The 25,374-nt window shown below is 58.2% G+C and overlaps 2 protein-coding genes across 2 annotated transcripts; both read right to left on the bottom strand.

The window, feature by feature from the left end:
- Positions 1–5,262: 5,262 nt before the first annotated feature.
- LOC138684786 (maestro heat-like repeat family member 5) lies at positions 5,263–7,617 on the bottom strand. Its single transcript, XM_069779616.1, has 3 exons — positions 6,349–7,617; positions 5,964–6,043; positions 5,263–5,554 (listed from the first exon to the last, which is right to left on the bottom strand). The coding sequence occupies exons 1-3, from the start codon at positions 6,649–6,651 to the stop codon at positions 5,419–5,421; spliced, it is 519 nt and encodes a 172-aa protein (XP_069635717.1). The 5' UTR covers positions 6,652–7,617; the 3' UTR covers positions 5,263–5,418.
- On the bottom strand, positions 6,790–24,095 carry LOC138686386 (coiled-coil domain-containing protein 81-like). The gene is made up of 17 exons (XM_069789323.1): positions 23,281–24,095; positions 22,552–22,613; positions 21,811–21,967; positions 20,678–20,934; positions 20,179–20,264; positions 19,375–19,487; positions 18,502–18,619; positions 17,553–17,679; positions 16,874–17,074; positions 16,355–16,542; positions 15,929–16,051; positions 15,599–15,719; positions 14,921–15,118; positions 14,682–14,806; positions 13,860–14,000; positions 7,297–7,415; positions 6,790–7,121 (listed from the first exon to the last, which is right to left on the bottom strand). Exons 1-17 carry the CDS (start codon positions 23,342–23,344, stop codon positions 6,790–6,792), a joined length of 2,532 nt encoding a protein of 843 aa, XP_069645424.1. The 5' UTR covers positions 23,345–24,095.
- Positions 24,096–25,374: the final 1,279 nt, after the last annotated feature.

Genomic DNA, 25,374 nt, shown 5'->3' with positions numbered 1-25,374 from the left:
GCAGCCCCAGCCTGCCAACGTGGCTTCACTTGACTATGCCCTGCTCACCATCTCAGGTCTTTGCGACAGCGTGACGAGGCCTCTGAGCGCCAGTGAGAGCAGCGCCAGGCTTGGACGCCTCAGGTACCTATGGACGTTGTACAGGCCAGCAAACTCCTCTGATTTCATGTCGCTGGAGGCCAGCAGCTGAAACAAAGATGGCAGTGAGAGCCTGGCAGAGCCTGCGGGGCTCCCAACACGGTGCGGCTCCTGGTTCCCACTGGCAGCTCAGGGCCAGGGCACCAGAGCCAGACAGCCTGTCCTGGGGGCAGCTCTGCCCGTGGACGGCCGCTTGGCACCCCAGTGCCCTACACCCCACCGCACACCACAGGGTTGTGTGTGCCAGCTCCTCCTGTCCGCTGAGCGTCGGCAGCCACTTGCTCTCATGCCTCTGAGGAGCGATTGAGCAGCAAGAGCTGGCACAAAGGAGGCATGACACGCGAGTGGTGACGAGTGTCTCCTGGCGCCAGCCTTGCAGCCCGCTCAGCCTGTGCAGAGGCCGTGTCTCTGCCCCTGACCGAGCCCTTGCCCTGCCCCAGGTTTCCAGGCTGCAGAGCAGTGCAGAGGGATGGATGCGGGCAGGGGGGGAAGCAGAGTGCTGCCTGGGCAGGCAGGGGCTGCCTGGGCTTCGTGCTTGTGCACCGGGGGCCCAAGCAGCGTGGGGTGGCCCTGCACGGCTGGCGCAGGGGAACCTGGTGCTGGGCAGGTCCCTGCTGGCCCTAAGGGGCTGTGTCCGTATGTCCCGGAGGAGGTGACCGTGTCGGGGCAGATGGGAGGGGAGAGGGCCGTGCCTGTTTTCCTGGAGAGGCAGGCACAGCCCAGAGAGCGAGCAAGGACCGGTCTGATCACTCACAGCCAAGTGATGGATGCAGGCGTCCTCCGTGCTGGAGCCGAACACCCTGCGCAGCTGCTGGTCCTGGAGCTTGCTGAGTAGCTCCCTCAAGACCTTCTCCAACGTGTGGGTCTGGGAAAGCATCACATCCCACATGGCCAGAGCAGCACTGCAGGCCCAGAGCACTCTGTCAGCAGGGCTGCCTTGGCCACCACACTGTGCCCGGGCCAGCGCGGCAGGTCCCAGGCTTGTCCTGCAGCCCTGGCCATTCTCAGCCCCCTCGCTTGAGTGCCTGGGTCCCCGCCTGGGCAAGCAGGAGGGGGCTGAGATAGTGTTCCCCACGGGGCAGGGAGGAACCTTGTGGCGGGGCTCTGGGCTGGCTTGGCCGGGTTTGGCTACTGCAGGCCTGGCCGATCCACCAGGGCTGGAAAGCGTGGTGCGGTGGAGGGCCCTTCTCCTCAGGGGTGTCCTGTGGTTTTCAGTGGCTCTAGCAGCCTGAAAGTCTCCAGGCCCCTCTCCCCACATGGACAAGCCCACAGGAGCTGTTGGGGTCAGTACCTGTCCCAAGATGGAGAGAGCTTCAACAGGCTCGTGACCACTTCCATGGGGCACTGGTCAGTCAGCAGAAGAAGAAGGAGGTCCAGGCTGTGCCGGGCTGACGCCGCGTGGATGTGCTCCACGTTTTCATAGATGCACCTCACGATGTTTGGCACCTGGATGGCACACGGGTGAGGATGGTGCTGCCACTGGAGTGCAGCCATTTCCTCAGCTGCCTCTGCAACTGCTGCCCTATCCATGCTACTCTCCTGGCTTAAAAGGGCTTCAAGGTGCCTGAGGCACCTGCATGAGGGAGGGAGGGAGGGATGGAAGGAGGAACAACGCCTGAAAGGGCTCAAGGGCAGGGCAGCCACAGGCCGCTTACCTCCGTCAACCAGCAGGCAGGTTCTCTCATAGCCATATCCAGGATGCTGCTCGCCTCCTCCTTGTCATAGGTGCTCGAGTCTCTCATGGCCTCGATGGCCACAAGGACGATGTCTGTCCTCTCAGAAGGCTGGAGGTATTTTCCAAATGCCTATGGGAGGGAGGAAGGCAGGGAAGACACGTCACACCGAGTGTCCTGGTGGTGCTGCTTAGGTGAGCGGCGAGAGCAGCTCTGGCAAGAGATGGCCTGGCGGTGCTGACAGCAGCGCCCACAGGACAGCTGGAGGCAGGGGCTGCAGTCACTGCGCGGTGGAGGATGAGAAGAGAGGGCCCTGAGGGTGAGAGAGGAGGGCTGGGGTCGTGGGCACAGTGTGCTGGCCCTACAGAGAATCAGGGCTTGCTGGTGGACAGGAGGGCTGGAGCTGCTGCTGGGACACTGGAGTGCAGCCCTTTGTAGTCCCTGCTCAGCGACAGCAGCAACCCTCTCACCAGTGACAGTGAGGCCATGCCAACCGTGCTGATTCCGGATCCCTTTGCTCACACAAGTCTCCTGCTGATGCCACGGACAAGAGGCCCAGCAAGCGAGGAGCTCGTTACCGTTGTAATGTTGCTGGTGCTGGGCAAAGAAAGCCAGGAGGTGATCGCAGCTTCCCGTTCCCTTTGACGCTGTGGATGCTCTGCATTATCCTCTGGCAGTGTCGTGCCTAAACAGGAGGGGATCACAGAAGAGTCGGTAGGACACAGCGTCTTTGCCAACAAGCTTACCAAACAGTGAAAAGAGCTTTGAACTAGGAATGGCTGAGGAGGGAGGTTATGACCCACGGTCAGGGGAGGAGGTGGTGGACAAGGGTGTAAAGCACAGGGTGACAGGCGAAGGGAACAAGAGGGACCTGAAGGATGATGGAGAAGGATGAGAGACTCCTGCCTCAAGCGTATGTGTGCAAATGCTCACAGCCTTGGAAACTCAAAGGAACTAGAGCTCTGCATGCAGTCGCACAACTAAAACATTGTTGGAATAACTGAGCTGCAGGGGACGGCTTGCAGGGCTGGAGTGCTGCGGTGCACGGATGCAAGCTCTTCAGGAGAGATGGGGAAGAGGAGGCTGGGGGGGCATGCCTCATATTTGAAGGAGCAGCTCAGATATACGGGACGATCAAGAGTCCGAGAGAGAGTACGTGGGTCAGAAGCAGAGGAGAGGCAGTGCTGGTGACATGGTGGTGGCAGCGTGTTGCAGACACCCCCACACGCACACTTGGAGAGAGGATGTGGATGAAGTCTTCCTGAAAGCACGTGGGGAAGTCTCTGTTTCACATGCCCTGCTTCTCATGGGGAACTTTAACGTCCCTGAGACCTGCCTGCCAGACGGCAGGACGCAAGCAGTCAGGGAGCTTTCTGGAGGGCGTCAGGGACAGCTCCTTGCTGCAGGCACTGGAGGGACCAGCTGGGGTGATGCACAGCTGGATCTGCTGTTCTCCAATAGGGAAGAACTATTTTCAGGACGTGGTAATCAATGATAGCTTTGGCTGTGGGGACCATGAAACAGCCAGGTTCTGAGAGGTCCTGAGAAGAGTAGGGAAGGAGAGCAGCAAAGAACAGGTCCTGGACTTCTGGCGAGCATTCAGCTTCTGCAGCAAAACAATAGCTGGGATGCTACGGGAAGCAGCTGTGAGGGGCAAAGGAGGTCAGGGAAGCAGACTTTGATGGAGAGCCTCCAGAAAGCACAAGAACGGTCTGTTGCAATAGCCAGGGAAACAAGCAGGCATGTGAGGAGGTGTGTGTGGAGGGATGCGGTCCACCACAGCTTCTCTTACATTTTTGCTGCAGGATGAATCTGAAGAGGTGATGAAGAGCATCCAAGGCAACCCAGCTGATCTCCCAGCTCTTGCGAGTGCGGCAGAGGATGAGATGCCCCAGCAGCTGTCCCAGGACGGGCATATGGATCTCTGCGTGGCAGGCAGGGCTGGCATCCTCTCCTACAAAAGTGCTCCAGACCTGGGCGGGGGAGGGAGGACAGGTAGAAGGGCTGACGGGCAGCAGCTGTGACCAAAGCCCTGAACCCAAGACTCTGCCCAGGGGAAGGATCCCCGGTGAGCTGGAGCTTTGGAGGGCCCTCTCAAAGCAGCTAGCTGGGCAGCAGGGCAGGGAGAGCCTTGGGCAGTCCCGTCCTGCGCAGGACTGGGGGCCGAGACGGCTCCTGGCAGAGAGGGAACTGGGGAGAGAAGACCGTGGGAAAAAGAAAAAAGAAGGAAACCAAGACCCTCGCTCCAGGGCAGAGCCTTGCTGAACGCCTCAGCCAGTGCCCAGGCTTGCCGTGCAGGCATCTCTGAGCTGCAGGCTGCTCCCGTGTGCAGGGAAGGGGAGAGAGCCTGGCTGGAGGGTGCCTGGCTCCTTACCTCCACAGAGGAACAGCTGGCCAGCAAATCGCTCAGCCTCCCAATCCTCCCCACGGCCCTCTCGCACACAACTGCACTCTGGCAGTTGGTGAAGGTCAGCAGCATCTGGGAGGAGAGAAACTGCCGATGTGCCCTGCGAGCTGGCACCCGCACCAGCAGAAGCAGCACTGCTGGAGTCCTGGCTGGACACGTGCAGTCCCTGTGGCCAGGCAGGTAGGCAGATACCACACCCCGGGCAGCGTCTGCTCCTTTCTGTGCCCTCCCCCGGAACACAGCCCTGTGTCCCCTCTCCATGAAGGCTGGGCTTTTGGGCAGGAGCCTGCCCGGGGGGTCTGCAATGTGGGAATGGGGATACAGCCCCCTGGGAAGCCAGGAGTACAGAGCTTCAGGGCTGGGCTCCCTGTGCAGGACAGGCAGGTCCCAGGGGTTCTTGCCCCGGTCAGACCTGGGGAGGAAAGCACAAGGGACTGCGAGGCAGGGGAAGAGCAGCACCAGCTGCCACCACTGTGGTGCCTGAGGAGAGGGGTCAAATGCCTCCCACAGCTTTGGTGCAAGGAAAGCTCTGGGGACAGAGCTGGCCCAGAATTGCCACGAGCAAGGCTCTGCCGTGACACAGGAGGAGGCTGCAGAGGGGAAGTCACATTGACTGCAGGCAGGGGGCACTGGGCTGCGGAAGACCATGGTGGGCCACCCCTGCCTCCCCCAGGGGAGCTGGGCACCCTCCCTGCAGTGTGCTCTGTGCATGGCACTGGGGTGGGAACTGTCCACTCAAGAGTGGACACTCCCTTGCAGGGTGAGGAACAGCCCCTGCGAACCCTACTCTTTGCCAACACCAGACCTGTAGGATTGTCTGCAGCTCTGTGAAGCCAGGGGCAGAAGAGCTGAGCACCAATGTCCGCAGCATGGTGTCCATGGCGTCCAGGGTCTGCAAGGAGGACAAAGGGTTGTGGCAGTCTTTCTGCAGTCCCTCTCAAGCCTGGAGATGGATCTGAACTCCCCACACCAAGAGAGGATGCCTGCGCTGCCTCGCGGTGCCCAGGGGAAGCCTCGGAGCAGGCACGCTGCTGTGGGCAGAGCAGCCTGCGGCACTGGATGTGGCCAGGCCCACGGGAAGGGGACAAAGGGATGAGGGTGGCAAAGCAAAGTCGATACCCTGCCGTGCCTTGGATCTCCGGTTGTCTCTCAGCGCGCGGTGGCCGGGGAGCAGCCCAGAGGACTGGGGGCTCCTGTAGCTCAGCCAGCACTTACCTCGAAGTAGAGAGTAGTGTCCAGGCCCTGCATGTCTGCTTTTGGAGGAAGCAAGAAGACACTCTTGAAGCAGGCTTCTAAGAGGCTCTTCTTTTTGCCCTCTAGCACCACCTCCACTTTGCTGCAAAGAGAGAGAGGGGGGGTCCTGTTGGACACTGGTGCTGGGAGCGGTGGTGCCTCGATGCCTTGGGCAGGTGGACACGGAGCTCTGGAGCAGGGGGTCCCCAAGAGGGATGGAGGGTGTGTGGGGAGTGCTGCCAGGAGGCACCTCCTCCGTCCTCGATATGGCCTGGGCCCAAAGGACAGTCCTGGCAGGCAAGCCTCCCGCTTCCCACTCTGGGGAAGAGCCGAGATGTGGCGGGGAGCTGCAGGATCCCTCTGCCCTCCCCTGCGCCCTCCCAACAAGCTGCCAGCAGGGCAAAGCAGGGGCCCTCTGATGGCACCACTGGACTGTGCCTGGATGGGGGGTGGCCCCGGCCAGGTCCAGGGCCACGGCTGGTGGAAAGCCAAACCAGGGGCCTGGCAGGTACCTCAAGGCAGCGATGGCAAGCATAGCTTGCTGCCGCACCGCTGTGTGCAGGTGGTCCCTGGGCTCCTCTTCCAGCAGCACCTGCAGAGCACGTCTGGGATGGGACCTGGCAGCTGCCAGCACCCAGTGCCAGCAGACCCAGCACCAGGTGGCAGGGCTGGCGGAGACCCTCTGCCCCTGCCCCAGCACCGGCCCCCAGAGTGCCCCCCGCCCCGGTGCTGGGGTCTCTGCTGGCAGGGCTTCTCAGCGGCATCCGAGTCCCCTCGGGGCAGCTCGGTGTCCACACACGCTTGTCCCTGCCTTCCCCTGCCCATGCGCTGTCCTCACGTTGTGCCGGTGCCCGGGGACCTTGCCGCCCTCCCCAGACCCGCCAGGTGTCCCCTCACCTTGATATTCTCTGCCAGCTCAAATTTGTGGCAGAACGCATTCAGGCCCCGTGACAAGCCCTTGCTTTGCCTTGCAGCTTTGCACAGGGTGCAGATGGTCTCTAGGAACTGCATCTTCTGGGCCTTCTCCTGGCAGCCAGGGGACAGAGAGACAAACGGGGAGCGTGAGAACGTAGACACGCGGCCAGCAGGACCGGAGCACTGGGGCTGCAGTGCTGTGCAGGAGACCCGGCGGGAGCGGCTCTGCCCAGCCAGCGGTCGCCCAGCAGCCCTGGCAGCAGGCAGCAGAGCCGGTGGCTCCATGGGGAGACGCAGGCACAGCTACCATGGAAATGGCCGTGGTTACCTTTTCGGAGCTCTTCAGGAAAACCTGGATGAACTGCATGGATTCTTTTTCCTTTCTGTACAGAGCCAGCCAGCTGGAAGCGGCAGAGAGGGCACCTAGTAAAGGAGGAGAGCAGGGAGGGCTGTAGGGAGAGGCCGAAGGCAAACAGGGGGAGAGGAAGGAGCTCTGCCCTCCGTCCAGCCCCGTTCCCGCTCCCCCGGCGCGGTCTCCCCACGGGTGTCCGGGCTGGAGGATGCCCGGCAGGTGGGCTGTGATGCTGGAGTGCAGCACGGCACAGAAAGGCACGAGGGCACCGAGCTTAGGAACTCGCTTGCAGATGGGCTGGAAAGGTCCCCGTCCCCCGCTACGGCTGCCTGGTGCCAGGCCAGCTGCCTCTTGCTGCCCATATCCCGCAGCAGGAGCCGGGTCCCCTCTGCTGTCTCCCACCCTGCGGGAGGCTGTGCTGGGGCAGTCTCCCAGCCCTAAGCAGCATTCCGGCAGTGCCGTGCTCCCCACCCGTGGGACCGCCACTGCCGATGTGCCGGGGAAACAGGACCCTGGCGTCTATCGGGGTGCGGTCGCTGTCCCCAGCCCTGCCCAGCCCAGCAGGGCCCCTCACTTACCGGTCTGCAGCGGCTTGGGCACGCACACCTTGTGGGGCTCCGGTGGAGAGCTGCTCTCCTGGGGAGCCCCGTTCTCCTCCCAGGCCACCCTGGGGCGGCTGGGGGGTCTCTCCGCCATCCTGCGGGACAGAGGAAAGGGGTAGGGATGGGGAAGGGGTAAGCTTTGGCAAAATGCCTCGGCACCGCGGGGGTGGCGATGAAAGACGTGGGCTGCGCTCAGGGGCTCCTCGCCAGCTCCACGCTCTCGCCCTGTCCCGTCGCCGTCCTGCCGGACACTGCGGGGTGGGGGCCACGGCTGTGTTGACCATATGCAGCACCACAGGGTGTCACAGAGACAGGTCAGGTCATAAAGGCACCACTGTGACCCGCCACCCAGGCCGGGAGGGGCAGGGTGTCCCCTGTGGGCGGCACAAGGCCCACTCACCCCTGGGCACTTGGGTCCTCTTGGGGGGCCCCAAGCCCCACATTTGCCCTCATATTCCCTGGGGATCTCCCTGTTGCTCTCCAGCTGGCCCAGAGCCCCATGTTCTCACGTCCCAGCGTGCCCCCGGGACCTTTCATTCCCTTCAGTGCTCTCCAGAGCCCTGCCTCTCTCCTTTGGCAAGGTTATGTTAGATGTCTGAGATTTGTTCAAGCTTAACGCAAGTTGTATTTTTTTGTCGCTTCATCTCTTCTCTTCCTCCTACCAAGCAGGAAGAGCTCATGCAGAAAAGAGGGAAAAGAAAATGAAGCATCTTCTACTGAGTTTGCCCTTTTAGGACTTGGGAAGCTTGCAGAAATGGAGGTTGCTGTCTTGCTGGTGTTAGCTTGTTCTGTTTTTTTGACGGTGACCAAGAACCCCTCATCATTGCGCTGGTGCTGGCTGACCACCACCTCCAACCCTCCACGGCCATCTCCTGGGACACTCCTCCTGCCTGATGGCCTGCGCTCCCTCCCAGCTTTCAGAATGGCGGGAAGCCCGTTTCTGCGGGGGCTGCACGCAAGTTCTACCATTGGAGTGTTTTGGTCTGTGGGGAATGTTATCCCCAGGCAGGGCTGTCTTATGCTTGGTTTTTAGCAATACGGAAACTTCTCCCCTGCAGCACAGTAGGAATACCACTTTCTGCTTTAAGCTTGGAGCAGGATAAGAAAATGTAAGGTCAGTATCCTAACCGAGTGTTTCTATCCCAACTCACTTTGTACGTCGCTAATGAAATTTACCAATTCTTTTGTAATCTCACGCTAATCTTTAATCATTCCTGCGACGATACTACACTGGCCCCAGTGCGGAGTTCACCACAGATGTGACGAGACGCTCTCTTCACGTTGCTACAATTTCTGGCATCTTACAATTCACATCCTTTCCTCCGGTCTGAAAATCTCTTTCGGCAAAAAGGTGTTTACACCTGCTCCTCTCGTCTGATCGTTGTTTGGTGTTACAACTGTCAATGGAACTTTAGCATGGTGTATTGCTTGCCAGATGCTCTCAGAGTAGGAAACCTGAACAAAATACGCTCCTTGTTCTAAACTGTCTTAACATGTTGAATCAGTCCCCTCATCTACAGTCTAAGAGACAGAGAGCTTGAAGGATGGTTCAGAAAGTCTTCTTTAAACGTGCAGAACTCATTGGGATCCAAATAAAAGTTGGCTGATTTGAACAGGACCTAAGCTGCTCCTTATTTGTGCCTTTAGAGATTTCTAAGGTAGGCAGCAGAGAGGACAAACGCTATTTGATGATGTCTGCAGCCACAGATCACAGAATCACAGAATGGTTGAGGTCGGAAGGGACCTCTGGAGGTCATCTGGTCCAACCCCCTGCTCAAGCGGGGACTCCCAGAGCTGGTTGCCCAGGACCACGTCCAGACGGCTTTTGAGTATCTCCAAAGGTGGAGGCTCCACAGCCTCCCTGGGCAAGCTCTGCCAGGGCTCAGTCACCCACGCAGTAAGAGTGTTTTCCGATGTTTGGAGGGAACCTGCTGTGTTTCAGTTTGTGCCCATTGCCTCTGGTCCTGCACTGGGGACCGCTGGAAGGAGCCTGTCTCCATCCTCTTTGCACCCTCCCTTTGGGTATTGATACACATTGATGAGGTCCCCCCCGAGCCTCCCCTTCTCCAGGCTGAGCAGTCCCGGCTCTCTCAGCCTTTCCTCATGGGAGAGATGCTCCAGTCCCTTCGTCATCTTCATGGCTGTCTGTTGTACTCTCTCCAGTATGTCCACGTCTCCCTTGTACTGGGGAGCCCAGAACTAGGCACAGTGCTCCAGGGGTGGCCTCACCAGTACTGAGCAGAGGGGCGGGATCACCTCCCTCGACCTGCTGGCAACACTCCCCCTAATGCGGCCCAGGACATCGGTAGTGCTTTTTGCAGCAAGGGCACGTTGCTAGCAAAAGTTCAATTTGGTGTCCACCAGCATCCTCAGCAGCCTTTTCTGCAGAGCTGCTTCCCAGTCGGTCGGCCCCCAGCATATACTGGTGCCTGGGGTTGTTCCTCCCCAGCGGCACGACTTTGCAATTTTCCTTGTTGAACTTCATGACGGTCCTGGCGGCTCGTTTCTCCAGCCTGCTGAGGTCCCTCACTTGAGGCTTCTCTCTTTTGGTAGCTGCTCACATTTGTAACCACTCAAGCTGTTCAGAAACTGCAGTGGGTCACCAAGACTTCCCCCTTCTAACTGGGACTATTGAAGTACTGAAGCCAACAAGCTGCTGCAATATAGTGTGCATGTTGACAGCCCGACTCTTACCGTCATGTCAGCTTTGACATAAGCAGTATGGCTCTTCAGGCTCTGGTTGTGCAAAAACCTGTTGAGAATCTACCACATAATTACATCTTTTCTTTCTGTCGCAGATGCCAACTGTTGCCAGAGCTTTGCCAATGTTTGTCTAGTAACGTAGTTCCTATTACTGCTTACTCTAATACTAGCTTTCAAAGAGCTGAAGAAATAGTGACATGATAACGTCCTATTTCCCCAGAAAAAGAAAAAAAAAAAGAAGATATTTCACTGTGACTCTTGTACAATTGTATCAGCTTTCTGCTTTTCTGTAATAAATGGCTTCCTTTTGCAGAGGGAGAGGTCCTCCTTTGTACCACCCCTGCCTCATCAGCTGCACGCAGGCATCTGGGCAGCATGCGCTCGGTTGAGTCCCAGAGAAACTCTTCCCTTATGAACTGGGACCTGCCGAAAACCTCGGGAGCTGATACGCTCCCCTGGGGAAAATTGCATCCTTACCATTCTTGGTCACCCAGCCTCAGCTTTTCAGGGGCCTTTCCCCGTACCCACTTTCAACGCACGCCTCTTCTGCTTGGGACGTGACTGTTTGCAAAACCCCACCAACCCCACCACTGCTCCCTTGCACGGTCCCAGCCTGCAGGGCATTTTGAAGCACGGCTCACGTCGGCTGCAGGGGGACACGGAGGAAGAGGCACTGAGGTGTCTTGGCACTCCCAAAGACCCCTGCACCCCCCACGGGGCACCCAGCCCACTGGCCACAGACCCATGGCATCCCCATCAGCCAAGTGAGCCCGGCAGGAGGACGGGACAGATAAAGCACCTTTGGGATTCAGCAGGCGAAGTTGCTGCCAGCCCCAAAAGAAAGATCCCAAAAGAGGCCAACGGCACAGCCAAGCCTCTGTGCCTTACGCGCCTGCTGAGCAGCAGCCTAGGGGAGCTGGGCTCTGCTGAGGGGAGCTGCAGGGAGGACAGGGCAGCCACAGTAGCTCAGAGGTGACGTCCCAAAAGTACCCTGGGCTGCACAGAGACCATCCCGACCGCGCGACCAGTGTTCCCTTCACAATGGACGTCCTGCCAGGGCTCGAACCTCTTTGGCCATGGCCTTCCTGGGTCTTCCCGCTTTCCTGGAACTCGGCGCAGCTCCTGGTCATGTCCAGGGCAGTCTAGTTCAAGGGGCAGGCCCAACCAAACTCCTGACTTCTCTGGGTGGTTTGTTCTTCTTTGCTGGGGCACGGAGCTAACTAAACCCTAAGCTGTTAGGCAGAAGCACTGGTCACCAGAAAGCCACGCTTCAACAAGAGCAAGATGGTGACCCTTCCCTGCAGCTGCCTGTGGGTTACCCCTCGCCAGCGTCACCCCCACACAAAGGCCCTGACCTGGGGCCGCTGGGCCTAACCAGCTGTCGCGTCCCAAAGTTGGAGCGACTCAGGTTCGTGGATTTCCTTTGTCAGAATTAAGGTGAAACGACACCAGGGGAGTTCAAACAACAATCAACATTTATTCAACCTAGCTAACTCTGTCCAAGTACACATGAACTTGTTAATATGAACCTTGCAACATGTCATTAAGCCGCTGTTTGAGAAGAGGAGGAAAGTACAGAAAGAATGAAATGGAAAAAGGAACATGAAGTGTATCAGAAGGAGAGCCCTCCCGTTGAGTCACGAGGTTCAGAGCAGACCCCCTTGCTTTCTGGACTCCTTCTCAAAGAGGAGCTCAGGGGCGGCTAGGTCCACTCCTAGTCTCAGACTTGGTCAACGGTTTATGTTTCAAAGGATGACGTGTAGGGACTGTGGAAAAGAGAGAAGGAAAAGAGAGAGAGAGAATGAGAGAAAAAAAGAAAGAGAGAAGAGAAGGGTTTCACCAGTCCCGGGTCCAGCGTTGGTCCAGCCAGCGTAGAGATCCAGTTCCGGAGGGCACGCACTGAGGATTCGTTCTCTCCTCTTTTTTAGTGTGTTAGTTGATGATCTCAACATGCGCAGTTCCCACACCTGGGGTTCACTGGAATCGGTAGCTTTGGGGGGGGTGTTCATTGTGGAGTTGCTTCTCTTTTCCTGCTGGTATGACCACTTAAGATAGAAGCACAGTCCCAACTTCCATGGGGCCTTCTTCCTCCAGGAAGGCATAAATTGTGTTCCTTCTCCTGGTCACTCAAGATAAGGAATTGGGGCCTTGGAGAAGTGCGTTCCCACCCTCCGTGGGGCCCTCTCTTCTGTCCACATTGTCCTGTTCACAAAACTCCAGCATTTTTACAGAGGCCGTTTTGTCCACCAAAGCTCTTTTAGCGGATGTTTGAGACATTTGAATTTGTCAGACCGTCACACCAGCGGGGCTGTGCCCTGAGGCTCACCTCAGCCCGCCAGGGATCATCACTTGGTCTCCTGCTCCAGGCTCTCTCCTGGGGAACCGGAGGGCTGGCTCCTGGCCGTGCCGCAGCTTCCTTCATCTCGGGGAGCCCCACGGTCGGTGCTGAGGTCTAGGCCTTCATCCTATAGGCCTATAGCCGGTGTAGGCCTTCAGCCTATAGGCCTATAGCCGGTGTAGGCCTTCAGCCCTGCACTGGGGCATGGGGCGTGGCGAGGGGCATGGCACAGCAGGGGCTCGGCCTCTCACCCAGCCTTTCTTTCTCCTTGCAGCCCAGCTACCCTCTCCCCAGCCCTGCTGGCGCATCCGTAGGGGGGGACCAGGGGAAAGAGCTTTCCTGGCGGGGGCAATGGGAGAGGTGGGCGCAGAGATGCTTTCGAGGTCGGTGCTGGAATCAGCATGCCCGAAGGGGCCTGATCCTCCCCTGCCCGTCGGGAGACCCTGCTGCTCCTCAGGGGTGGCAGTGCCCAAGGAGAGGCCATTGGCTGCCTGCTGCCAGCCCTGGGAGGCCCTGGGACAGACGGAAAGGCTCAGGGAGGTCCCTGGGTGCCAGGAGAAAGGCACAGCAATCCCGCAGTGTGAAAAGGAAAGGGTGTATTTCTATGTCGGCAAAGTCAGGTCCCCACAAATTCAGGGCTTTTCGGGAGAAAAGTAGCCCGCAGAGGATGAACAGACTGAGCCAACCTCACGTAGCGCCGTTAAGCCTGCCTGGGCTCTGGAAGCGTCACTGCCACCGCCTGCATGGAGTCCCCTTGGAGCCCGCGCAGGGTGTGGGTGCCCAACAGCCAGCCGTTACGGGCTTCCTTCCCTCCTCCTGCACAGCCCCCTGTTGCACGCATTATGCCCACCCAGGTGTCTGGAGAGAAGTTGTCGGAGGTGTCCCCACCTCACCTCAGCTCCACCCTGCCTTTCTAGCCAGGAGGTGTCAAACAAAAGGCTCGGGAGCCCAAGCAGAGCTTTGGCAGAGTCAAGCCGCCCAGCTGAAAAGCCGCCCCCTGTAGCTCCCCTCTCCCCAGGCACGGTTCCTGCCTGGGATTTCATTGTCCCCGTGGCACAGGGTGGTGGCTGCACAGCTCTGGGTACCCCTGACAGCGCTGCCCTGGGCACCCCGCAGCGCCCTGGCTGTGTGAGCCCCCGGATGCTCCCCCCTGCAGCTCTGCTCCCCTGGGTGCCCAGCACTGCTCCTCCTCCTCCCCCTCCTCCCTCCTCTCCCCCCGTGGAAAATCCCCTCCTCGGCAGGGATGCGCAGCCACAGCAGGGCACACTGCCAGAGACCAGGAGGTGCAAGGGCCACGAAGAGCAGGGCTACAGCCAAGCTGGTACAGCAAAGCCTTGGGAGAGGGCTGCCCTTGGAGCAGGACCGAAGCTCCAGCCCTGCTTCCTGCAGTGGCCTTTCCCTGCCCCACCAAAGCTCACCCACTGCCGAGTGCAGATTTCACAGCCACCAAGGAAAGACCCACATCGTCAGACCCAGTGGTTTGCAGATGGGGCTTTACTGAACAGACGGAAGCCTGGCTGGCCGGCACTGGCGCTCGTCCTGCTGGAGGAGGCTCTTGCTGGACATCTCTCTCGGGAGCCTCTGTGCCCGAGAGGCTCTCCTGGCACTCGCCGACGTGGACCAGATCTGCTCCGCGGGGCTGAGGAGTTGAATACAAAGCTCTGTAGTCTTGTAGGGAGTCACAGGGAGGTGCAGAGCACCACTGCAAGTCTAGTCAGGACACATGTGGTGGGATCTGCTTCTGTCTGGAGAGAGCAGGCCCACGGTCCGTGCAATGCAATCCCAGCCTGCTGCTCTCCACGCCACGAGGGCTGTTGGGCAAAGACCCTCTTTGCCCGGGGGCTGTGGGAACTCAAAGGAAGGAAGGGCGCTGCCGCGCAGCGGCAAACACCGGGCACGTTTGGAGATCCTTACCTGAGGCAGTCCTCACCACCACAGCAGTGGGCTTTTCCCTCTACCTTCTCGAGGAGGCGGGTCGCTGCTCCTCGCAAAGCCCACTGGGTCGTGGGGAAAGGCTGCTACCGCAGCAAGGACAAAAGTCTCCCGTCTCGACCAAGACCCTCCCACCTCTCCCCTCTCCCAGTCGCCCTTGCTGCCATGGTCCCATTCAAGCCCACAGCCCCCTCGGTGCCGGCTGTGCTTGGGGCTGCAGAGAGGCACCTGGCATCAGGGACTGACCCGTGCCATTCCCACGGTGTGACAAAGGAGAGGATGCTGTCCACGTCCAGCCCCGTGGCTCTGGGATTTGCTTCCCCCACCTACAGCTGGGTCACCAGCCCCCAGCTGGCCCAGGTCTGGCCTGAAGCTGGCCCACACTCACCTTTTCAGAGGTGAGGACTCCAAAAGGCAAAGACTCAGCTTGTCCTCTGGGCTCTCCTTATCCTCCGCGGATGGCCCTTTTCTGCCCTCTCCCCACCACTCTGGAGTGCCACGAACGCAGGAGCCCTGCACAGAGAGAGAGGGGTGAGCACAGGAGGTGTCACTGGGCAGCAGGGAACTGGTACAGCCCCACACAGGACAGTCAGCCCCCACGCTCCTAGGGCTTAGGGACCTTCCCACCTTGGCTCCCCGCAGGACAGGAATACTCTTTTCCTCATTGTTTTTCGCTGCCGGCGGCACCTGGGCCTCCCATTGCTCTCGCTTGTCTTTCCAAGCCTTCGGGGCTGCCACTTTTGCCTTTGCCTTCTGCTGGCACTTCTTGCGCAAGGAGTCCCAGAGCTTGCGTCCTTCCTCCTCCGTGCACACACGGGGCTGCGCCTGCAGGGCCACGGCAATGCAGCAGCCGGCAGTGTTAGTCTCCCCAGTGGAGGGCTGAGGGGATTTTAGCTCTCTCCCTCCCTCCTGCCCCTTCTTCTCAGCCTCTCTGTCAGCCCTGGTTTGCTCACAGTCAGTCCTCACAGGCCCGACTGCAGAGCCTTTCTGCAATGACCCCTGAGCCAAGTGACCATGGGGCTGAAAGCAACCCAACTGCTTGCTATGCCAGACAAGCCTGGCAGTGCTGTCGCCATTGCAAACACCACCAGATCAATTCTTCGGGTGTTGCTGGAGATGACAGAAGTGAAGGCTCTCTTCTAAATGGACAGAACAACCTGCTGCCTCTCGATAAAGCCTCGGGAGAAGTGCTACAGCCTTCAGCTAAGCACGCCATATGGGGTCTTGCAAGACATGACATCCGTATCACTATGCTTTTCTACAGGTGGCTACGACACAGGCCCTCCAGGAGCCCACGCCACGTACCGGTCCTGCCCTCCTCTTCCCTGCCCTAGCAGGGGGTGCAGGTTGGGGTCCAGCTTCCCGCAGCTGTGGGCTGCTGCATGCCTCTCGCCCCAGCCGACGCCACTGCAGCACTGCCAGCTCGCTGCAGACACACAGTGGGAGGAGATGGTGTGAGCACAGGGAGACCGCTCTGCAGCCGGGGCTCCCAACCTGGGTGCCCACCGCAGCCGCAGAAGGCGGCTCTGCCGAGAGGCCAGTGCCAGGAAAGCGCCTGTCTCCCCCGGTGCTGCGGGGAGCGGGAGGAAGGGCAGCGCGGGACAGGAGACGCTGCCCGTGTCTGGAGAGATTTACCACTTGAGCTTGTCCTGCAGATCCCTCTGGTCATCCCTCTGCCCCCTGCGCTTGCGGGTGACCTGCCCCAGGATGCACGTCACCACCTGCCGCAGGGCCTGGTGTGTCCGTGGGGAAAGGCTCCTGCAACAGCAAGGACAAAGTCTCTCTGACCCTTCAGCTGCGACTCTCCTGCCTCTTCCTGCGCCCAGCCCCACACCTATGTGGCCCCATTTGGCCCCACAACCCCTTCCAGGCAGGAGGAGTTTCAAGCACCTGCTTTGGCCCCTGCCAGCGGGCTCTAACCCAGCTCATTCCCATGGCTGGAGAAATCCCCGGGCCCTCTGTGAGGCCCCATGGCTCAGGGGTTGGCTTCCTTGACCCACCACCAGTGGCTCACCGCCACCCCAGTGCTCCAGGCCTCGGCTGGAGCTGGCGCACTCTTACCGCTTAGGGGGGACAGTGTCGTCCTCGCAGACTGTGGGTGGCTCTTCTCCGGCCTCTTCCCACTCCCCCATCATCGTCTCCAGGAGGTCGGGGCTGGAGTCCGTCGTCTCCAGGAGGTCAGGGCTGGAGTCCCCCGTCTCCGTGCTAGTTGAGGGGCTGCCTGATGCTTGCTCAGAGGTAATAGATTCCTGCACAGGAAGAGACGCTCATACAACAGCCCCGCACCCGGAGGGTGCTGCTTCCCAGCATGCACACCCCCAGGTCACTTCTGGCAGGGACCCCAGCGGGATGGGGAAAACCAGGAGAAGGACCTCAGCATACCCTTGGGGTGATGCCTGAGTGTCACCAGGGTTCCACTACAACTAACTCCCTGTCGCCCCTCTTGCTCAGGAAAGGCAGCAGTCACCCGCCCAGCTCTGCTGCAGCAATGTTGCTGGGGCGGCTGGGGTGCTAGAGGTACCTTGCAATCTCAGCCCCCCAGAAGAGAAAGTGCTCTTTTTCTGCAGGAATTCAAAGTACCTGGCTCCTCTGTGTCTCCTTTTCTCTCTTCGCTTTCGCTTTCAGCGTCTCCTTTTTGCTCTTAGACTTCTTTCTGGTCCCTGGCCGGGTTTGCAGTTTACTTTTTTTCTCCTCCGCCAGCTCTGTTTTCTCCTTTTCCTCTTCATCCAAGTATTTCTGGATGTGTTCTGGAAGCTTCTCCTTCTTCTTCAAGTGTTTATTCTGGAGGGGAACGAAAATGCAACAGCAGGCTGCATTAGTCTGCCCTGCAGAGGGCTGGGCTGTTTTCATTCCTACCCTCCCTTCTGCCCCTTCTCTTCTGCCTTTCTGCCCACACTGGTTTGCTCCCAGGTTCCTGCAGGCTCCACCAAAGAGCCCGTCTGTAATGACCAGGAAGATGAGCGACCACCAGGCTAAAAACCACCTGGCAGCTGGCTGTCCCAGACGAGCCTTGCAGTCACGTTGCCCACAGAAACATTCACAAGTAAGGTCTTTGAGTGTGTTTCATGAGGCTAATGGAAGTGAAGAATGTATTCTCAAATGGCAGAGTCACCTGCCTCTCTTCAAGTAAACACCAAAGCAACTAGTCAGGGGTCCTGTGCGCACACAGTGAAGAATCTTGTGAGAATCGGCACGTGTGGAGTGGCGCTTCTCTACAGTCCAGTACGACACGCTCGCTGCAGCAGCCCGTGTCAGGTACCTTTTCTCTCCTCTCAATAGCTCTGGCAATGAAGTCCACTGTTCGGGGTTCGACCAGAGGAATTATCTTCTGTTTCTCTTTCTCCTCCTTTTCCTTCAAGGAGCTCCCCTGGATGGCCGGTAGCTGCCTGCAAAGACACAACAGGGTGTGTTGGCAGGAGTGCAGGAGGAGCTGGTTCTGCACCTTGCGCTTCCAAGTGGTGCACCTGCTTCTGCAGCAGAATGCGCTCTACTTGCCTCCTTGTGATCAAGTCCACAGAGACAGAGAAGACCCCAAGCTGTCAGACTCAGATGTGCCCAACAGCCCCACTAAAACTCAGGATGCCCAGGTCTAGGCCCTCTCTTGCTGGAGCAACGAGAGGAACGGGGTCCTACGCCCAGAGATACCGCTACATCCTTCGGGTCAGTGCACCGAAGTCTGCTCAGCGGTCCGAAATAAAAGAGTGCGCACGGGCTGTATGAGGAGGTTGGGCACTGGGGACGCGGTGTCAAAAGGAGGAGGACACGACCCCATGAGAAAAGCAATCCTGCCAGTGAGCTCTGCTTGGCCCTTCTCTTTTGCAGGCCATAAGACATAGAAGAGGCTTCTGGTTAATCGGAGGAACCCTCTGCAGTACCTAAGTGCAGAACACCGTTCTCAGCAAACAGAAAGGTCGGGGCCATGTCAATCTGAAGGGAAAGCCAAACAGACCTTCCGCTCCTGGAAGGAGCACTTGCAGTTAGTTACTCAACGGATACGCACACCAGGACCGAAGAAAGAAATGATGCTTCTGGCAGAGTCTCCCAAGAAGCTAAAAGACGCTTGCCATGCACCATGGAACCATTAGTTAGTGGGACGTGGGATAACTGCACTTTGAGTTTGTCTAGCCCCTGTGTCCAGGGCAAACATCCTGCTCCCACGCAGACGAGAGCGCACGGGGTCACCCTCACCATTTATGCAAGTGTCTCACCTGGCACGAGGCTCCCTCCCCTCAGCTTTCTGGCCCTGCTCTGACTTTACAGTCGCTGCAGGTAACCGCTTTGGAGAAAGCCTTGCTCGACGAAGGAGGCGCTGCTCGGCAAGATCCTCTAGAAACAGGAAATGAGACGAATCTTCAGAACAGCATCTTGGTGTTGTTCTGGGAACTGGGTGCCTATTATGTCCCAGTTCCAAGAAGAGTGATGTGCAGGTCTGCTCAGGCACTGGTAACACTGATGAAGGTGCTCCTTTTCAGCCCTTTGGATGAAAGCCATGTCTCCAGGGAGGTCTTAGGCCTTTTCTGACACGGGGGTTTTTGCCCAGCTCCTCAGGCCTGCAGTTCACCATTATTATTTCCCTGGGGAAAACTGTTTTGACAGCTTTCTCTCATCCATGGGCTGTAATGGGGGGCTCCCTGGGAGATGCTGGTGGTCTCCAAGAGCCATTCTGGGGAAGGGAATCATTTAGCACAAGCGGAGCCAGCTCTTGGATTTCTGCATTGGTCCCCTGCACACAGATTTGCTGCTGGGGCAGGTTCGCACTAAAGGCATTGCTTCTGAGACATCGGAGAATATGATGGAAAGAAGCAGGGTCAGAGCCTGGCACTGTTTGCAGCACAGGCTGGGGAGTGGAGGCCGCTGGGAAGGTGTCCTTCAGCAGTCCCAGTGGCCATTTGTGGTGCAGGGCTGTCCTGAGACCTTGTTCCACAATGGGTCACTGGAGCTTTACCATAATGGCTACAGAGAGTCACAGGAGGTGCCTCTGCCTCTTCCAGGCATCCTGGGGGAACCTCAGCTCGAATCCCCTCCAGGAGCGGAGGAAGGAAAACCTCCAGCCCCCTGCCAGCAACCCGCTGGTCCCTTACCTTTCTTTCCACTGCCATCGCCTTTTCCCCAGCCCTTCTCTGGGGCGGCCTTCACGTGTCCTGTCAGGTCTGCTTTCACTGTTGGCATTTTAGGCACGGTCTCAAGCTTGTACCTGGAAAGAGGAAGTAGGCACCAGGCTGAAAAAAGGACACCGCTTTGTTTCCCAAGGCAGCCCATCCCGGAGGACCACAGCAGGAACTCCCGTTGCTGCTTGTGGGGAAAACGGTTCCGCTCTTTACTCATAGTGCACATGGAGGGCAGACTAATCTTTAGTGCTCTGATGATGCAATACCATTTTGAATCCTGATCTAGTCCTCCAAGTTTCTCGTTGAGCCTTGCAGATTAATGCCGTTGCAGCTATAAGGAGTCACCTCCCTCCCCTCAGTCGTCAATGGCACTGCACAGCAACGTTGGCAGGAGACAGAGCTCTGCAGAACCCCACCAGCTGCAAGGTCCTGTTTGGACAAGAACCCACCCCTCTACCACTTGGCCCCAAGCAGAAGGCAGTCTCACCCACAGGAAAGAAAAAGAGCGGGAGAAACCTGATGGAAAATGTTGCCTAAATGCCTCTCTAGGTCCACAGTAGGACAGGCACATGAAGCATCGTCGCTGTCCCACTTTCCTCCAAATGAAGTCAAAGTGAACAAGAGCAAGCAGGGAGTTCCCTGCCAACAGGCCTCTCAAACACTCAGTCCTCAGCGCCATCACGAGTGTAGTTCTCGGTGCCTGGCAAGGCAGCCCTCCCAAGCACGAGCTGAGAAGCTGCTTGCTTGCTCAGCCAAGGGCTGCAGGAGCAAACATACCCTGGTAGGACGATAACACGCCCAGAAGAGGTCTGGGAAGCAGCAGTGTCGTGGCGTGAGATGACCGAGTCCCTCATCTCTGGCATCTGCAACAAGGATGGAGACAGATGATGGGACATGGGGACACTGGGAAGGGCTGGCTGCTCAGTCCACCTTAGACCAACGCAAGCAAAAAGCCAGAGCAGCCAAAGGGCTCTGGCCTCAGCACGCCTTGCTCTGCCTGTGCCTCTGCTCCCTACCCCGAGAGTGAGGCCAGGAGCGCTGCCCACCGTCAACGCTGGCCTTTTGTCACAAAGCGAGGCCCCTCTGGCGGTACCTCTTGCAAAGCCGGACCGTTGCACGCAAGGCAAGCGCTCTACAGAGCGCCTGCGGTGCTGTAGACCGCAAGGAGCCCAAGGGGCTGAACAAAAGGCATGGCAGGCCAGGAGAAAGCAGACCCCCAGCCCCCGAATGCATTTCAGAAGAACCAGGAGTGGCACTGGGAAAATAAAAATCCTACCTCGAGAACAGCTTGCAAACTCTGGTCAGTCCCATTCAGCCTTTTCAGAAAGTCTGTGTAAAACCTCATTTTTACGTCTCTTCCCTGGATGATCAGCATGCCCACGTCCCTCCAAACGAGGGCAACGTTATCCCTGTTCTCGAGGCAGACACGGAAAAGACGCATGGTCCTTTCCACGCAGAGCTGCACCGTGCCCTCAGAGACAGCGTTCTCTGAGGCTATCCGAGCGTATGGCAGTTGCTCAAAATGCTGATGACCTGAAAAACAAGAGAAGAGAAACACATGAACTTGCAGAGCTGCTAAGCAGGCTACAGTCAGAAGTCTGCAGCTGCCAGGCTCTCGTGCAACACGTTGCTACTGAGTTGTCTCGCTGGGACAGCGCCTCTGAGGAGAAGCTCCGGTCATCCCTTCCTGCCAGAGGTGGAAAGTGAGGTGTGGAGCCAACAGCTATGGTTTCTCTGATACAGAAAGGGAGGAAAGAGTCTTAGGCGCTTGGCAGGAAGAAGAACCATGACTGCAGGACAAGGTGGGGAGAAAGGCGCCAGGTCCCACGGCAAGCTGGAGGGTGCCAGGCCACTGGAGCTGTGCCCACACTCTGTGCTCTCTTTGTCGTTACACAGAAATGCACCCCAAACACAGTCCCAGGCTCTTGGTGCCCCCAAGGGTCCTGCGGCAGCTGCTGCAATGGCAGCAGCGACTAGGAAGCGCAGGCTTTGGGGTCACTGGGGTTTGGAACGAACCGTCTTTCCCCCCCGGGTTTCCCCCTTGCAACGAGGCTGTGAGAGCCGGGAAGAGCCTGGCATTTGCCTGTATTAGGTCCAGCGCAGCAGAAAGAGGGAGCGAGAGTTGAAATACCATGTGACAAGAAGACACAGCACCAATAAAACTGGAAGGAAACATGTTGTTGAGGCAGGTCAGAGAGAGTGTGCTGTTATGCTGTATTGTCCTCTGGTGATTATTTAAACGAGTAGGTAGGCAGGCTCCTTTGCACAGCAGGCTGGTTTTCTCCAGCTGAAGCTGTTCTCAGGACTGCGGTGGGAGTTTGGTACTCCGCTCAGTCACCTCTGGACAACAGAGCACACCTCCCCACTCTGCTCAAAAAGGCAAGCGCCGCTTCCAGTCTGTCTGCTTACCAGCAACGTCTATGCAACCATATCGGAGGTCATGATCCCGCGCAATAGCGTTCGCAAGATGAAACACGGGTCTCTCCACAACCACCAGACCCTTCTCCTTGCTGACTACTCGCTCTCTGACAACCCCAAAAGTCCCAAGTCCAGGAATGCGGACAGCCTGAAAGAGATGAGGTGGTGGATCAGAAGTCTTGGAGGGACAGACGGATGACTTGTCAGAGAATGGTGACGGCGCTGAGTGCCCTGCCCATGCCTGAGGTACAAAGGAGCAAGATGGGCTCTTTGGAAAGCTTGGGAGAGGACAAACAGGGCCCACGCTTTTCCCTCTCCCTCCCCTTCATTCATGAAGAGCCAGGTAGTTCAGGAAAAGCTGACAAACATCCTTTGGCTCAATACGATAAAAGATGGGTGGGTGGGTGGGTGGGTGGGTGGGTGTGTGGTTCCCACACTTGGAATAAACCCTGAAGTGTCCCAGGCTCCCAAGTTTTGTCATGCAAGTTTTGTCTGACCATGGGGACTCCAGAAGCACCAACCCTTTTGATGACACCAGGCCTGGACCTTATTGTACATCTGAACGGACAGAGGAGGTGGTCCGTTGCACATCTGTGCATTGCAGGGTCGTGCTGGGGCATTGTTCCGTCTTTCAAAGGAGGGGCAAACCAATTGCACTCCATGGCAAAGGTCTGTCAGGACTTCATCAACCTTTGTCAGGATGTGAGGGGAGGAGAAGGAGGTAAGTCCCACCTGGTGGAGAGCCAGCCGTTGGCTGAGGTAGTATGATATGCTGGCCCAAACCTTGACGAACTCTGGAAAAACAAGGGAAGGACATGTCATGCTCTGAGGCAGCGACCGCAAAACCATTCAGTCCACTCCTGTCCAAGGACCAATGTATTTCTAACACAAGCGTTTCAGATGGTCTCTCTAGAGCCCGGCAAGAACCAAAGGACCCCTCAGCTGGCCTCCAGGAGGGCTCCTTTCCTTTCAGGTGCAGTTCTCCAGGGTATGACTCGCTCCCATGGGAAACGGGCAGTGGATTGCCACGCCAGCGAGGGCACGGTGCTGGGTTCTGCAGAAGTCTCCGAGGGTCAGGGCAGGCCCCGGTGTCTCCCCAGCCGGTTTCCCTGCGTTGCATCTCCAAACACACCGACTCCGCACAGCCCACGAGCACCTTCAGCTCCTCCACTCAGACATGAGCTCAGGGTGGGCAATGCCCACCACCAGGCAAGGAGCAGCCCTTCGGGGCCAGGGCCTTCTGCCTGGGGTGCCCCAGGAAAGCAGGGACCACGTCAGGAAGAGAACCAGGAGCCCTGGCTGTCAAATCAGCCCCTCGGCCCTCAGGGCTGGTCAAGCAGGTCCCTCCTTGCAGTCACCAGTCCTGAGCAGCCACCCCCACAGCCCTCAGGGTTTCCATGCCTGTTTTCAGAGACGTCCTTGACCTGGCAGCACTCACGAAATTGGGTCTGAGGGCCTTACCAGTACTCTTGAGCTTCTCAGTTGTTGGCGACAAGTGAGGCCGCAAGAAGAGGTCTTTTGCCATCTTAGTTCCACCCTTGCTCCAGGTCAAGAACCGCAGCAGGTGGCTGGCCGATGGCTTTCTTGCTCCCTGCAAAAAGCCTACTCCTCCTCTCTGCTCTCCTCCGCCGCCGCCCTTCACCACCTCCGGTGCTGTTGTGCTGCCTCTCTCCGCCTTCTCCTCCTCACTGCAGAGCAGCTCTTCTAGAGCAGAGCAGAGCGGTGGCAAGAACAGCTGCCAGCGCCTGGCGTCCCCTCGGCCTTGCCGGGGTGTGTGGGGTGGATGCTGGTCCCGATGGGGAAAGAGGGGCTGTCCCCACCGTGATGCGGGGCTGTCCCACTGTGACAGCAGACTGTGTCACAGAGGGGCTGCACGCACCCACCTGCCCAGGCCCTGCCAGGGGGGCTCTGCAGTGGGAAGGGTCTTCAGGGGGCTGCCCCCACCTCCCTGTCTCCAGACCAGGAGGGGCTTCCCCAGGCGGGGGCTCAACCCTGCCATGTCCCCACGTGGGGACACCAGGCTCTAAGTGCTTATGGGCTTCCTTCTACCCTTCCCTGCTTCTTCCTGCCTCTCTTAGCCAACACGCCTGCAGCGGGGAGCGGCGGGCTCCCCTGACTGGCGGAGCTTTGGCAGGCGGTGGCTGCTCACCCCTGTTTTGGAGCTGGCTGGAACCGTCCCCGACTGGCCCCAGCAGCACCTGACCCGCTCCCACGCGGGTCCCGCTGCAGCTCCCGCTGCCCACCCCTTGCCATCCACGCCCAGCACAGAGCACCCTTGCCACCGCAAACCACGTCTTTTAAGGACCCTTGGGACATGCATCCATCGTAGATGCTGCCTTTAGCATCCTCGCAGTGGAAATGAGCTGCACCCCTCTGCCCTCAGAGCAGACCACAGGGGTTCCTCCTAACAGTGGTGTTACGGGTGCACGACTAACCAAATCCAGCAGGAGTTAAAACTCAGATTTATTCTTCAGCAAAAGCTAGTTAGAAGTCCGGTAACATTTTCTAAAACCACAGGCTCGATGATGTAAAGAGAATTAATACTACACGGCCGACTTAAGAATCCCCAAGATTTAAAGTGATGGCTCACAACGCGCATATCACTCCCCTAAAAGCTGCGGGCTCTCTCCCTCGAGGAGTTACCTCGGGCGGTGCCCCGACCCGAGGGGGAGTCCCCGACTGCAGGCCCGCTGCTCCGAGGAGGACTGATTCCCACATGTCCTCCGGCGGGACCCCGTTTATAGCCCTGTCGAATCTGACCTGTGGTCATTTAATTCTATTGGCCAGGAGGGTCACCTCGGTGTACCTGGCGCATCTCGATTGACCAGTTCAAATTTCAACCTGCAGCCTCCAGGGTTTCCTTCCCCTTCTCCCTTCCTGGAGAAGTTTTGTTTCCTGCTGGCAGGAAGGAGGGGGGGGCGGAAATGTACTGCCACAAGTGGGGCACGTATATTGGCTGAAATCCTCCCCTGCAAACCCGGCTGCAGGGCTCAGTGTCATCACAGTCCTCAGGCTCATCAGCCCCCTTGACGCTTTTTCCAGCATTGGCCCTACTACTGCACTGCCGGCGTCATCCGTGATGCTGATCTCACCTCTGTTTCCCAGCATATTTGCCTCCAAATACAACAAGCGTAGGTCACTCCTTGACCAGCTGGGCATCCCACCACCTCAGGAGGCATTACCAGAAGGGTGTTACCTGCGTTTTACAGCACCCAGGAATGAATGGCCAAGAGCTGTGACGAACCCAGGTGCTAAGGGAGAACCTGTCTGTGCCCAATTTCCTTAAAAAAGAATGATGAGACTTTTTTTTAGATCCATTCCAAATCTCCTGGTGAGACTGCACCATTGCCAAGAATATAGTCAACAATACACTGCACAGAGAGTAACGACATGTTTACGTGTGAGCCAAGCGCAGACAACCAGCGTCCTTGGGCCTGTGAATGGGCTGCAAAGGGAAGGTGATGGCCAGCAACAGCTTTCATTCCTGGCACCTTCCATGCCAGCGAAGTAGCTGGACTTTTTCAATTTTGGAAACAGGCTGTGCAGAGAAAGAGA

Source organism: Haliaeetus albicilla, chromosome 1 (assembly GCF_947461875.1).
Source record: "Haliaeetus albicilla chromosome 1, bHalAlb1.1, whole genome shotgun sequence".
Classification (NCBI taxonomy): domain Eukaryota; kingdom Metazoa; phylum Chordata; class Aves; order Accipitriformes; family Accipitridae; genus Haliaeetus; species Haliaeetus albicilla.
Note: the sequence above shows the minus strand (reverse complement) of the source record. Positions and strands in the feature narration are given on the sequence as shown.

What these genes read in the sequence shown, in the direction of transcription:
- LOC138684786 (XM_069779616.1), bottom strand. Translation starts at nt 6,651, where the DNA reads ATGGAGCCACCGGCTCTGCTGCCTGCTGCCAGGGCTGCTGGGCGACCG. An exon ending in AGCTGGCAGAGAATATCAAG is followed by an intron (nt 6,044 to 6,348) that starts GTGAGGGGACAC and finishes CGTGCTCTGCAG; the next exon opens with GTGCTGCTGGAAGAGGAGCC. An exon ending in CTTGCCATCGCTGCCTTGAG is followed by an intron (nt 5,555 to 5,963) that starts GTACCTGCCAGG and finishes CTCTCTTTGCAG; the next exon opens with CAAAGTGGAGGTGGTGCTAG.
- LOC138686386 (XM_069789323.1), bottom strand. Translation starts at nt 23,344, where the DNA reads ATGGCAAAAGACCTCTTCTTGCGGCCTCACTTGTCGCCAACAACTGAG. An exon ending in AACGGCTGGCTCTCCACCAG is followed by an intron (nt 21,968 to 22,551) that starts GTGGGACTTACC and finishes CATCTCTTTCAG; the next exon opens with GCTGTCCGCATTCCTGGACT. An exon ending in CTATTGAGAGGAGAGAAAAG is followed by an intron (nt 17,075 to 17,552) that starts GTACCTGACACG and finishes GTTCCCCTCCAG; the next exon opens with AATAAACACTTGAAGAAGAA.